We start from the raw sequence: 14,284 nt of genomic DNA on the forward strand, positions 1-14,284 counted from the left end.
GCCTCCGGTTTAAAATCCAGATCAGGGTGTGTTCTACAGCCATTGCAATTTGGCGAAGCACCATTTTAGAACATGTTAAAAGCTACGGTTGAAGCAGCAGCAGCTGATGCATTTCCTCAACTGTACATTTATTTAAGATTGCCTTTTTGGAACGAAATCCTGAGAACAAGAGAGTATTTATATTCGCTACTAGTTGTTGTTTTCATCATGCAAGGCTCATGTGATAGCTTTAAATGCAAAGCATAAATCATTCAATTCTTCCCAATCCACAGTCAGTTCTTAATATAGTTATTTCAATATCTTCTGTGGTTGAGCACTGGCAAACTGCTACATACAACTGCTTTACAATCTGCGGAATGAAATATATGGAGCAAAGGGGAGGGTCTCCAGAAGCAAATCTTCATTAGGCCAGATGAAATGTCTCCAAGCCTCGTATTGTTACATCTGCATCCATCACATCCAGAACCAACGTTTGACTACAACTGGTTCAGTGATGGGATTCAAATAATTTAACAACCGTTTCTCTGCCTTAATGACTATCTGGGTAGGTGTGGCTCAGTGGTCATGTGACTGGGTGGGCTTGGCCAACTCAAGGTCACTCAGGTCGATGGGCGCTTTGCCTTAGGTGTTACAATGTAATAAGGGTTAACCGGAGAGGCAGTTTCTGTAAGCAGGGCAATAAAGATTAGGCTAGAAACAACACCAGAATGTTTCCTTCCTGCCTTCCTTACAGGATTAGCCCTGGAAAGTGGGGAAAAAACAAAAGGAGATTTCTTCCAAAAATCGGTCCTCTGAACTACTTAGAAAGTTGCCAACCGGTTCTCCCGAATAGGTGCGAACTGGTTGAATCCCACCACTGAACTGGTTGTTGCAAAAGTGCGTTAAAATTTAAGAACAGATTGTTTACTTTTGAGATGGCATCAGTCATCTCAAAAAAGAACCATAAAGGGATCTACTTTAATTGTAATTGCTAGATTTATCATTCCTTCTCTGAGGAATCTACCGATTATGGTTTTTGCACAGCTTTAGAGCTGTCAAGATATGCTTTTTTGGTTCTGGCATGATCACAGACAAAACAAGCTTAAAATTACACAGAATGATACCTGGCCTATCCAGTTCTCACTAAGACTTAATCTGTGGGAAAAAGTATATTGACTGAAGGAAAAATACCGGTAGTGCTTGACTTGTGATCATAATGGAACCTGTCCACTATGGCCGTAAGTCATGATAAAGCAGGTCACCCACATGACCAACGTGATTTTATGACCCTTTTTGTGATGGTTGTTAAACAAAAGTAGCAATGGTTACAGCCAGGGATGATACTCACTTACTTTCCTTACTGGTTTACAAATGTGCACTCGCATGCGCCCCATCCATGCATGTGCTCAGGCTTCCGTGCATGCGCTTTGATTGTGCGCATGGCTTGCGTGCATGAGCCTGGCTTGAAAAGGTGCCTAATAGGACCACGTAGAGCCGGGGCGGGTGGGCAGGCCCACCCACAATTTCCACGACCAGTTGAGGCAAACCGGTCCAAACCGTCTGAATACCACCTCTGGTTGCAGCAGACCTCCACATTTATGACCCAGTTCTGAAGACCAGCCCTCCCTTGCAAGTACCATGACCGTATGTTGCATACTCACCAACTAGCCAACATTTGATGGTTGTTTGCACTGTGGTTGTTACATATTAAATGAATATGGCAACATAAAGAGAATCAAATGCACCCATATGTCAGTGAGATTGTGCCAACAACTGTAAATGCTGGCCAGGGTTCCACCACAAAACCGCGTTCGACTAAACCGCGCTCGACGAAACCGCGTAGCTGATGTCATCAACAAGGCGACAACAATGCGGAGACAGAAGCACGTTGTAAACGCTAAACCTAAAATTAACCCCTAAACCTAACCCCCCTAAACCTAATCCTAAACCTAACCCTAAACCTAACCCTTAACCTAACCCTAAACCTAATCCTAACCCTTAACCTAACCCTAAACCTAACCCTAACCCTTAACCTAACCCTAAACCTAACCCTAACCCTTAACCTAACCCTAAACCTAACCCTAAACCTAACCCTTACCTTAAGTTGAATCGGCTTGCTTTCAAAGCACTATTTAATTACCCTTCTTTCTCCGCGCTTGCTGTTATTGCCCTGTTGATGATGTCAGCGACGCAGTTTAATTGGGTGCGGCTTAGTCGAGCGTGGTTTTGTCGTGCCACGGCTGGCCAGTTGGTGAGTACTCAACATATGGTCACGGGACTGCAAAAGGACAGGTTGGCGGATGTGACAGCGATCTGGCTGCGACATCTGTCGCCCCATTGATCGCCAGGGTTGATTCGGCTGATCTGGCAGGCTAGGCGGGTGTCCCCTTCCTCCCTCACCGCTCCATGTGCGTCCCTCCCGAAGCTGCGTGCTCGGTGGAAGAGGACGACCATCCCAGATAGAAGGAGTGTAACAATCTTTGGTCAAGAGTATATGATGGCTGCGCTCCCTTGCTAGAACCTCCAAACAAGCTCAAGGGGGCTGACCATCAGAACTTCAGAACTGTCGTAAATATGAAGGTCAGCCATTGTTGCAAACAGATGCTATGCAACTGGTCATAAGTTAAGGACTACCCTATGTAGCAACAAACTTAAATGGACCAAATATTTAAGGAGCTATTGAAATTGAAGCCATTTTGGAAAGTGACAGTCTTCTACTGGTAAGAGCCGAGGTGGCGCAGTGGTTAAATGCAGCACTGCAGGCTACTTCAGCTGACTGCAGTTCTGCAGTTCGGCGGTTCAAATCTCATCGGCTCAGGGTTGACTCAGCCTTCCATCCTTCCGAGGTGGGTAAAATGAGGACCCGGATTGTTGTTGGGGGCAATATGCTGACTCTGTAAACCGCTTAGAGAGGGATGAAAGCCCTATGAAGCGGTATATAAGTCTAACTGCTATTGCTATTGCTATTGCTTGTGGAAAGCTAGGTGGACATAAATCCCACAGCGACCTAATTTTTAAAAAATAAGTGATTGTAATACCCTGTTTCCCCAAAAATAAGACCTAAGCAGAAAATAAGTTCTAGCATGATTTTTCAGGATGCTCATAAGGCCTACCCCCTCCAAATACGCCCCAATTAATGTTGTCAGCCAGATGGATGTATTTAGTACTGCATTTCCCCAAAAATAAGACCTAACCAAAAAATAAACCCTAATGCATCTTTTTAGAGCAAAAATTAATATAAGACCCAGTCTTATTTTTGGGAAAACACTGTGCATAGGAAAAATGATTTCCTCTCCTTTTCTCAACCTAGCTTTAAATACTGTGGTTCTAATGCAATAAATAGTGCATGGAGATACACAAGTATGATACAATTACAAATAACAAAAAAATAACCACAAAGGGGAAAAAAATCTCACCAAAACAGGGGCAAAATGGGAAATCCTAGCCTAGCCATATATTAGACATAACTTCATTCATTCTGAAATGTGTTTGTCCACTGTGGGCTTTGGCCACCAAGTGTGGCCCCTCAGCATCTAATATCTACCCCAATCTGTTGGATGTGGAATTTTTATTGTCCTTTGTTAACGGTCCTCCAATCAGTAAAATGCTGATGCCCCTTCTACATCTTATTATCTATTCTAAGGTTAGTTCTGACACATTTTTGACAATGGGCCAGCAAAGATTGAATCTTAAACTCAGAGCAGCTTGCTACAAGGTTCAAAAGAGAGAATAAGATAGCAATAGCAATAGCAATAGCAGTTAGACTCATGCTTTCAGCCCTCTCTAAGCGGTTTACAGAGTCAGCTCATTGCCCCCAACAACAATCCGGGTCCTCATTTTACCCACCTCGGAAGGATGGAAGGCTGAGTCAACCTTGAGCCGGTGAGATTTGAACAGCCGAACTGCAGAACTGCAGTCAGCTGAAGTAGCCTGCAGTGCTGCATTTAACCACTGCGCCACCTTCACCTCGTGAAGAAAAACACACATCTTAATGCTGTGTACTTAAAAGCCTCAAGCATGGTGTCATTACTGTACCAAACAATATGCAAGAGATAGATAAATGGGAACGATGATAACAATCTTACTAAATGTTTAAAACTCTAAACTCTACATTTATAATTATCAGAGACAAAGGAAAGGATAGAAAGGACATCAAGCAGGTGAGCCAACCCTGAATTGCTATATAATCAACGATGGAGTCTCATAAATGGAAAGTTGACACAAATAAATAATCTTCTTGCTAAACTTTAACAGGTCAGCCCACATTCTTTTGTGGGTGGCTGTTGCAAAAATCGAACCTTTATCTTAGATGTATTCAGAGAAAGTTTAGGGAAGACAAAACAGGAAGATCCAAATGCTTTAAAAAGATTTGAAAGATAAAATGTTCAGCTGTTCAGTCCAGCACACTGTTCCCTTAAGCCACAAGTTTAGGTATCAAGTTACAGAACAGAAAAAAATGTGGGCCAGTTATTGAAAAGTTATTTGTAAGATATTACAAAAGAACTTTAACTTAAGGTCATTGCGTGATCTTTCTTCTTTGGAGAGAAAAAAAAATCATTTCAGAGAAATAACATTCGGTTGGTTCTCTATACCTTATTTAGAGAAAAAACAAAGTTGTAAATTGATTTCATTTTTGAGTCAGCTTTTTAAAATTAAATCTGTCAAATTTCAAATTTACTCTAGAAAAATACTGAGTTTTGTAGACAGTCACGTTCTTTTGCATTAGAGTATATATCAATGATTGGGAGAGCAACAGGGTGATAAAAATTAGAACTGCATATTTTTAGTATTAGAAATGATACTATAGGTTTGGAAGGATACTACTACCCCCACCAATGACCTGAAGAATTTCTCTGTTTTATTACATACCTTAAGTCTCAATTGAACAATTAGAGACTTTGATATGAATATAGTACTTTATACATTTTTTCTTTATTAATTGCAAACTCATTTTTTAATGTTAAATACACTTTGTTAGTTATTAATATATTGTAAACAAATGTATAGTAAGATTAGTTTAGATAAGTATATGCAAGTTGATTTTTATTTATGTTCCATGTAAAATAATAAGTAATGCCCTTTTTCCAAAGGATGAGTCACAAAAATAAAATTAAATATCCACACACATCTATATGGAAATGATTTCCAGTGTTTGCAGAAGACATTTTCTTGCAGATGCTTCCCCTGTTAGATGCCAAGTTTTTTTATACACGTAAGAAAGGGTTTTCTGCAGAACTGCTCCCTAGCAATGGAATGCATTTCCTGAATGGATAAATTTTGTCCCACTGTAACAGGATTTAGACAATCTCTAAAGACCTCTTTCTCTTCCATAAATTCTATTTATTAGGTGGCTTTCGCATTTAATTTACGATTATTTAAAATAAGTTTGTTCGTGTATATGCGTGTATTGTATGTATGTACATGTGTGTATGTGATTATGTGTATATGTGTGTGTGTATGTATGTATATGTGTGTGTGTGTGTATGTATGTATGTATGTATATATATATGTGTGTGTGCGTGCGTGTGTGTGTGTGTGTGTGTGTTTATTTGTGCTGATAAATAAATAAAGTCACAAATAAAAAAACACAAATATAACAAAGGCAACAGTAAAAATATTGGGTTTCTGTCGTGATGGACTCTTGTGACGAGCCGAAGGACAGATGATGGAAGCAGTTAGCTTCCTCCCATAATTGGGGCTTACCAGGGGTTGTAAAAAATCTAATATATATATATATATATATATATATTCGCTTTATATAAGTTTTTCCTTTAATGTTGTTAGCTGCCCAGAATGCTCAGCAGAGCAGTAAAGCAGGGAATAAATTAAATAAATAAAGTAACATCTATAATAGATTAAAATTATCTTAGCATAAGAACCAAATTAAGCACAACTGTAAAAAGACAGCAGTGCTAGAAGGAACTTCTAGCTAGAAGGAAATAAATAAATAAATAAATAAATAAATAAATAAATAAATAAACAAACTTACCTTTGAAGCTGATTGAAATAATTAAAAAGATTATTTCAATTAAAGATTTTTAATTATTTCAAAAGATTGAAATAATTAAAAAGATCATATGACATTAAGTTGATCTACTCAGAATTCTGGGAAAGAAATGCTCAAGGATGAAAGGGCATATTTTCTCCATATGCTTATATCTACACTATAACATTTAATTAGGTCATCCTGATTTCCAAATGCAACATTTTCAAGGGAATCCTTTAAACTAGGATTTGGAAGTTCTGCTTAACAACTATAGCTGACAACAGAGAAAACTTTCCCAAATCAGAAAACGTTTCCCTTTTTCATTTCTCCTTACAATTAAAAACATTCAAATATAAGATCCATATGCTAGATTCACTTTTACACTTAAGAGAAGCAATTGACCAGTTCCCACACCCTTGCATACTTGAGCAATTCATAAGGTAACTTTACCTAATACTGAAGCTATGAAACAATGCCTGATATCATGTGACATCTTAAATAATTCACATTCCACTTTTGTCAGAGATTTGTAATAAAAGGTTCACAAAGCAACCCCCTGCTTCGCAAGCATTGTGTGTGTATTTTTAGAATGCTTGTCCTTTTAACAAGAAAAGGAAAGAACTTGCTCTGTTTCTCAAACAGTTTTAAGCCACTTTCAACGTTGCCGTAAAGTTCACTTTTGTTTTGAGAAATTAAACATCCAATTCTAACTTTGGGGGGGGGGGGACAACCTCTGTGTCAATTGTCCTGTTAGCGAACCTAAAACAAGGAAACACTTTCAGGAGAATTGAATTCCCAAAAGTAAAACTTTATTGGATACTTCAGTACCATATTGGTACTGAAGAAACAAAATCGCCTTTGGTTTTCCCGTGCAAATGCTTAATATCTTCTGCCTTGTATATGGTTCCATATAGCAGTAGACTTATATACCGCTTCATAGGCCTTTCAGGCCTCTCTAAGCGGTTTACAGAGAGTCAGCATATTGCCCCCAACAATCTGGGTCCTCATTTTACCCACCTCGGAAGGATGGAAGGCTGAGTCAACCCTGAGCCGGTGAGATTTGAACCGCTGACCTGCTGATCTAGCAGTAGCCTGCAGTGCTGCATTTAACCACTGCGCCACCTTGGGTCCATATCATAATACATTGCACCAACAACATTTTCTATTTTTTGTTCCCTTTTTAAAACCTCACGTTCAGGCAGGGTTACCCAGGAATTTACAGAAAATTAAAATCTCCTAAGTCATCAATATCACCCAAGATCATTGGTTGCTTACTCTTCATATATGCTGTGAAGTTCGTTAGAGAAATGTTTTTATGGTGGGCTGGCTGGAAATACTAAGTACTGGGATGGGCTGGCTTATAGATCTCAGAAGTCAGACGAACGCCCCAGTTTTCCAAACTTGAACTTGTAGCACCACAGGACTGGAATTCTAGGAAACGATCACCCTTGAAAGCTGCCAAGTTCAGGGAGAGAGGACATAAAACCACTTATGACCTTTCTTATCAGAAGAAGATGGCTATGGCAAGAGCTCTGAGGGTTCCGCTTAGAGGCACACAAAATATTCCCCCAATCCAGACCAAGAATAGTACCCGATCAGTGGTGGGATTCAAATAATTTACCAACCAGTTCTCTGCCCTAATGACCAGCTGGGTAGGCGGGGCTCTGTGGTCATGTGATCATGTGGGTGTGGCCAAGTCAATGTCACTCAGGTCGATGGGCACTTCGCCTTAGTTGTTACAATGGTAATAAGGGTTAACCGGAAAGGCAGTTTCTGTAAGCAGGGCAATAAAGATGAGGCTAGAAACAACACCAGAATGTTTCCTTCCTGCCTTCCTTACAGGATTAGCCCTGGAAAGTGGGGAAAAAAACAAAAGATTTCTTCCAACAACCGGTTCTCCGAACTGCTTAGAAAGTTACCAACCGGTTCTCCCGAATAGGTGCGAACCGGCTGAATCCCACCACTGTACCCGATCCACACTGGCCATACCTGGGGTGCTCTTTGCACCATTTGAATAGTAGAAAGAGCAATTAGTGGAGTTCTCCTTGCCTTTCACCAACTATGATAAGTGCTGCCCTGCCTTAGTGTTGTAAGATTGACGCAACCTATCCATGCAGGTTCCTACAACTTATAGACTTGTCTGACCTTGACTATGTACTGTATCTGCCCTGTGGCCACACTCTGGACTTTGATTTCAGTTTAACCTGCTCTTCCGGTTATGCGCGTGCAAAATGAGCCCACCTCTCCTACCTGTTGGTAGGAGAATCATTAGCTGGGAGGAGGATTGGAGGGGGGCTAATAGCAGCCATTCTCCCAAATGTCACCAGCCTGCTTAGCAGATTTATAAAAGAAATAGTTTGTCAAATGGCCCTTCCAAAATACTCAAAATTGGTATATAGTTTGAGAAAATCACTTTCATTCTTTTGTACTCTCCTTGGATATTTAAACTTGGCTTCCAGGCAAGGAAGATGGCAGGGGTTTTTTTGGGGGGGGAGACTTGTTCTCTTTCATTCTCATAGGAACTGCCAATGAGATAGTTAGACCGAGCACTTGTGGCGGTATATAAATTTAATTAAATTTAGACAGTCCTTCCTCCTATTGTGAGAACAGAAGATCTAATTCTCTCTCTGGGTACACAGGTAGTCCTCAGCTTACGGCCACAGCTGAACCCAAAATTCATGCTGCTAAGTGAGAAACTTGTTGCAAGAAATTACAGGAGAACAGATAAAATACAAACCTGAAATCTTTCTACTGGGAATAATCAAAGGGAAATATACAAAGAAAATTAAGTACATATTAACACATCTGCTAACTACAACTAAAATAGCATTTGCCCAATGCTGGAAACAAAATTATACCCACTCGGACGAATTAGTAATAAAAAAAAACTTTGGGTTGTGCAGAGATGGACAAATTAACACTGAAATTAAAAGATAAAGAAGAGTCGGAATATTATGAAATTTGGAACAATTGGTACAAATGGCTGCAAAACAAGAATAAAATTAATTAAGCCAAAAACTATATATAAATATATGTAGAACTGTGTATTAAGGTGTGTAAATATAGAAGCGAAATATTATATACACGTACAGGTATGATGACATAACAATGTTGATGTAATGACTGTAAGGTATTGTAGAAGGGAAAAAAATAATAATAAAATCTGCTAAAAAAAAAAAGAGAGAAACTTGTTACACGAATTTTGCCCCGTTTTACAACTTTTCTTACCACAGTTAAGTGAATCCCCGCAGTTGTTATATTAGTAACACGGTTGTTAAGTGTGTCTGGTTTCCCCATTGACTTTTCTTGACCGAAGGGTGCACTGCAGTCGTCACTTGAGTCAGTTGTCAAGCATCCGAATGTAAATCACGTATGTGGGGATGCTGCAAAAAAAATGGTCATAAGTCACTTCTTTTCAGTGCCGTTATAACTTCAAACTGCCCCTAAACAAACTGTTGTAAGTCAAGGACTACCTGTGTGTCCTGAGACCATTATAGCGTGACCCGTCAAAACCGCGTTCCACAAAAGCGCGGTCGACGAAATCGCGTATGTGACGTCATCACAGCGCGACGAAAAAGATCGAAAAATTGAAATAAAAATTAAATTACAGCAAGCCGATTCACATAAAGGTAAGGGTTAGGTTTAGGGTTAGGGTTAGGGTTAGGTTAAGGGTTAGGGTTAGGTTTAGAGCGTTAGCGTTACGTTTAGCGTTAGGTTAAGGGTTAGCGTTAGGTTTTTCGTTAGGTTAAGGGTTAGGTTTAGGGTTAGGGTTTGGGGGGGTTAGGGTAAGGTTTTCGCTTTATTTTTACATTTTTCGATCTTTTTTGTCGCGCTGTGATGACGTCACATACGCGCTTTCGTCGACCACGCTTTTGTCTACCACGGTTTTGTGGTGGAACCCATTATAGATGGTATTAAACAAGAGTTCTACTCAAAATTTTAACATACTTTTTTTCTCAGTCGAGAAATTTATTTTGACAACATGGGAACGCTTCCACCTTGTAGAGACCCCGCTAGGCATCCTAAAGATTAGGTTTTAAATCCTGCTGTCTGCTACAGAAATGATTGCTCTTTTCCTTTTTTTTGTTCCTGACCTCTCAAAGAAGGATGAAAGGATAAGCGGGGTTTAAAAAGGCCCAAAGTTTTCTATTTTGCCCATTAAAACAAAAACTGAAGAGGAATTCCACAGGCAAACATGACTGGTGTTCTGGTTGGGGGATAGGAAGAAAAGAAAATATTTGGCCACTCCAGAGTTAATCTGTGGCATGCAAAGCGTGTGTATTATTACAACAAAGAATTGGCAGCTGCCGCAGAAGGAAAAGGCTTATGTTCTGCCGTTCAAACTTGTCAGTCAACTGATGCCAGGATTCTGGACGTTTGCCTCTTCAGCACACCCTGTTGTATGTGTCTATGTGAGCAGTTTTGCCCTCACTTCGGAGACACTCCAGCTAAGTCGGGTTCCTTCCTTCCTTGGTGGAATTAAGAGCTCTGTCTCTCAAAGCATCTAACTGGAAACCTTCTTACAGACAGGAGTCTGGTATTCCTTTGTAGCTTTCACAACCTGTGTGTTTGTTTCACTTCCAGAATGGAAGAAGAGGAACTGCTGAAGGAAAGGTTTCAGGCCATCACGGTAAGTAAGAACCTACACGTCTAAGAAAATTATACTTTCTCATTCTCAGTCCGGCTTGTAATGTAGTCTTCTACTCTCAGAAGCCTTTTGTTTTCTGTTCTTTTTGATGTGACGGTGTGGCCCAGGAGTTTGAAGATCAGCATAATTCTTTAGCCAAACTGCCTTTGCATCGTCTGAGCTGACAGCTCCACAGCACCGAATGCAACGGATGCTGGAGTCACACTGTGCTTCTGCAATGCTGCCATTCGGTCTGAGTGACTCTTTGAAGAAACTTTGCGTTTGAAGGACACCAGGACAGAAAACCAGAAAGGAAAATGAATTCGATAGTTCCATAGTTTGAACGTAAATAACCAGGGAGGGAAGACATCTGCCTAGCGGAAAGGGTACTTGTGGATAATTCTGGAGAACACCAACGTAGTTGAGGTTGTGATTGTTTTAAAAAAAAACAGTGGAGGTGAAATTCAGGTCAATTCATACTACAGTCAGGTGGTTTCGATTTTGTTCCTTAAAAGTCAATCGTGTGTGTTATGCAGGTGGGAAAATGTCTTCAAAAGTGTTGTGTTAATCAGAAGACAATACAGAGGTGAAGACAATATAATATCAAAATGCATTGTCTTCCGGTGTCTGTTGACCTAAAATGACCTTCACACTCCTATGCTTTGACAAATTGGGTCTACAGACTTTGTCTGTTCTGTAAATATATCATTGGTTAGATCTAAGGGAGCAATTTTCAAATGGGGCAAATAAGGAAAAATAAGCTAACTTTTAACCTGTGCATATCTTAGAGAGCCGAGGTGGCGCAGTGGTTAGGGTACAGTACTGCAGGCCACTTCAGCTGACTGTTATCTGCAGTTCAGCGGTTCTAATCTCACCGGCTCAAGGTTGACTCAGCCTTCCATCCTTCCAAGGTGGGTGAAATGAGGACCCGGACTGTGGGGATGATATGCTGACTCTGTAAATTGCTTAGAGAGGGCTGAAAGCCCTATGAAGCAGTATATAAGTCTAACTGCTATTGCTAGCTTTATCAATTGCTAACCACTCTTAGATCAGGCATTCTTTCTCCATCAATGAATAAAAAACATCCCATTGATCAATAGATGTAACTTTTACCTGTCGAGCCAGGTGTACCAATACAGACACATTTTTGTAATTAATACTGAATAAAAAATGTTCCAAATAACATTTGGAAAGCTTTAAAAAGAAAAGGAAGACACTGGCTTTTCCCCATCTCCTTCCTAACTACCATGCCTTAAAAGGCTCAGTTAAAAATGAGCAATCAGAGAAATTGTTATGAAGTATGCAGCCTAATAAATTATACAAACTTTTTTACAAGCCTGCCATAGCCTCTTGGTAAACAGTGGACCAAAAGATTTTCCATATCCATGACAATAAAATAGTATAGAAATTCAGCTTTATCATAAAATACATTTTGCTCCTAGAGGAATTGCATAATTGTACACATTCTAATTGTTATTTGTGTGCCACCATCCATATTCCGTTCAGAGAGTTGCCAAAATAAATTAAATTGGGTGAATATGTGTTTATTTTATATTGTGACAAATAGGAAGTCCACAGTCGGGCAAAGTTTTCAAAGGAAAGGGCGAAATGTTCTCAAACGACATTTCTAAAAAGAAATATCCAAAGCATACAAAGAAATTCTTCAGGCATCCTAGAAATCAATAAAATGCATATTATTTGATAAGCAAAAGCAAAAACAAGCCATCCTCACTCAAAACCATTAAAGGAAGAGACAAAATTCCCTGATTGCAAATATAAATAAAACCTCAGTTTAGGAGACTTTGATACAAGAGGCTCTGCACCCAGCAAAACAAATTTCTTTTACACTGTCATTTTTACAGTGATACGACTGCCCCAAAGGCTTCATTTATATCATTTATGCACAGGATGCGCAGTGCAAATAAAGTAACCTAAGTTGAAACAAATTATGTAATTTATCTTCCTTGTGTAAGAGCATAAAGTATCACAGTAATGTGATTTGGTATTTAACGGACATTCCCAAATAGCAGGCACCTGCTTCCCCCAGTTAGTCTGTTAAAACATGTTTTTCACTACGGTAGAAACATTCAGCTCAGAAAAGTTCACTTATAAAGTACCAACTCATTGTGATAACCCATTCAAGTTAGGCATTGGATTTTCTCAGGGTGCTTATGTGGCATCATCCGGAAGAAAGGAAAGATTGGCAAGCAAGATGTTCTTGAAATCTGGATTAACTGTACTATCTCAAACTGCTTAGCAGAGGTGTATATGGTAAACAAACTTTAAAAACAGTTGGACACACAGGCTCTCCTTCTAGTCTACCTCTGCCAGCAAGAAACATTCTTCAGAGATTTATCATTAATTTAGGAATAGAACTCACCCACCATCTAGCCCTTGGTAATTAAAGCTATTCCATCAACTTAATTAATTTCCCCTCTGGCCAGATTCCTACCATGAGATAAAGAGAAACAACTAGTTGAAGCAGCAGATACAGGGGCTGTCTTTCTGCATTTTTCTGTCTTGGAGGACACATTTATAATGCCCTCTAACCAACATCTGCCTCAGGGTTGACGAAGGATGCTATTCTTTCAGAAGGAGGGTGTAAAAAAATAATAATCAAGATGCCATTTTCAGAATGATCAACAGACTATTCCGGCTCTAAATGTGCCAATGTCGGCATACATATACATGAGATATTAAATGTATACACCGCCCATCTCTTAGAATGGCTCACGCTACATAATCATCATCTTGATTTTATTTTCCATGCTCTGCCTGGGCACCACTATACCCTATCAACAATTTTAGGGTTGTTTAAAGCAGTTAAAAGATTAAAGGGCCACCCTTCTTGTTTTTGGCATGTTAAATAGCAAGGGGAGAATCATTTTATCCTGTGGTTTAGGCAGCAAATGTTAAGCATGCATGATGCCAATATATTCGTAAAAAAAACAAAGGAGCACCTTTAGACTGTGGGAGATTCTTTTTCCCTGTTAAATTATTTGAATCCCATCCCATCACTTTTTCCCTGAAATCAGAGTAAATGCCAGCTTGACATCTTCTGCATGTGGCAAAAAATAGAGAGACAGAATAAAACCATTAAGAGCAATTTTACTGGGAAATCTCTCATTTATTATAACTAGGTATTTAATAGCTATCAAAAATAAAATTGAAATATTTATCTTGTAATGGAATTCTAAAGTTATCAAAAGCAGGCTCTTTCAATGGACATACAGTGACTTCCTCAGTCTATACAGAGAATCCTGGGAAAGGTGGTTCAGTGGGATGAAAGCAGATGATCATTACCTCGAGGCTTGACTACTGTAACGCGCTCTACATGGGGCTGCCCCTGAAAAGTGTTCGGAGACTACAACTAGTCCAGAATGCAGCCACGCGAGCGATATTGTGTGTACCAAAGTACACCCACATCACACCTATCCTCCGCGAGCTGCACTGGCTTCCCATTGGTCTCCAGGCGCAATTCAAGCTGCTGGTTATCACCTTTAAAGCCCTACATGGCCTAGGACCTGGATATCTGCGAGACTGTCTTCTGCCGCATACTTCCCAACGACCGATAAGATCGCACAGGGAAGGCCTTCTCCAGGTGCCGTCAGCCAGACAATGTCGGCTGGCAACTACCCAGGGGAGGGCCTTCTCTGTAGCCACTCCAACCCTCTGGAATAAACTGTCCCCAG

At 39.9% G+C, this 14,284-nt stretch overlaps 1 protein-coding gene across 1 annotated transcript in view; it reads left to right on the forward strand.

Moving 5' to 3' along the window:
- PALMD (palmdelphin) overlaps window positions 1–14,284 on the forward strand; it is a 102,115-nt gene that overhangs the window by 43,480 nt on the left and 44,351 nt on the right. The window contains exon 2 of the mRNA XM_087719298.1: window positions 10,550–10,595. Within this exon, the coding sequence (XP_087575424.1) occupies window positions 10,550–10,595 (46 nt within the window). The remainder of the gene's footprint in view (window positions 1–10,549; window positions 10,596–14,284) is intronic.

Source organism: Thamnophis sirtalis, unplaced genomic scaffold, assembly GCF_051295495.1.
Source record: "Thamnophis sirtalis isolate CommonGarterSnake01/CBP01778 unplaced genomic scaffold, rThaSir2_p1.2 scaffold_7, whole genome shotgun sequence".
Taxonomy (NCBI): Eukaryota; Metazoa; Chordata; class Lepidosauria; order Squamata; family Natricidae; genus Thamnophis; species Thamnophis sirtalis.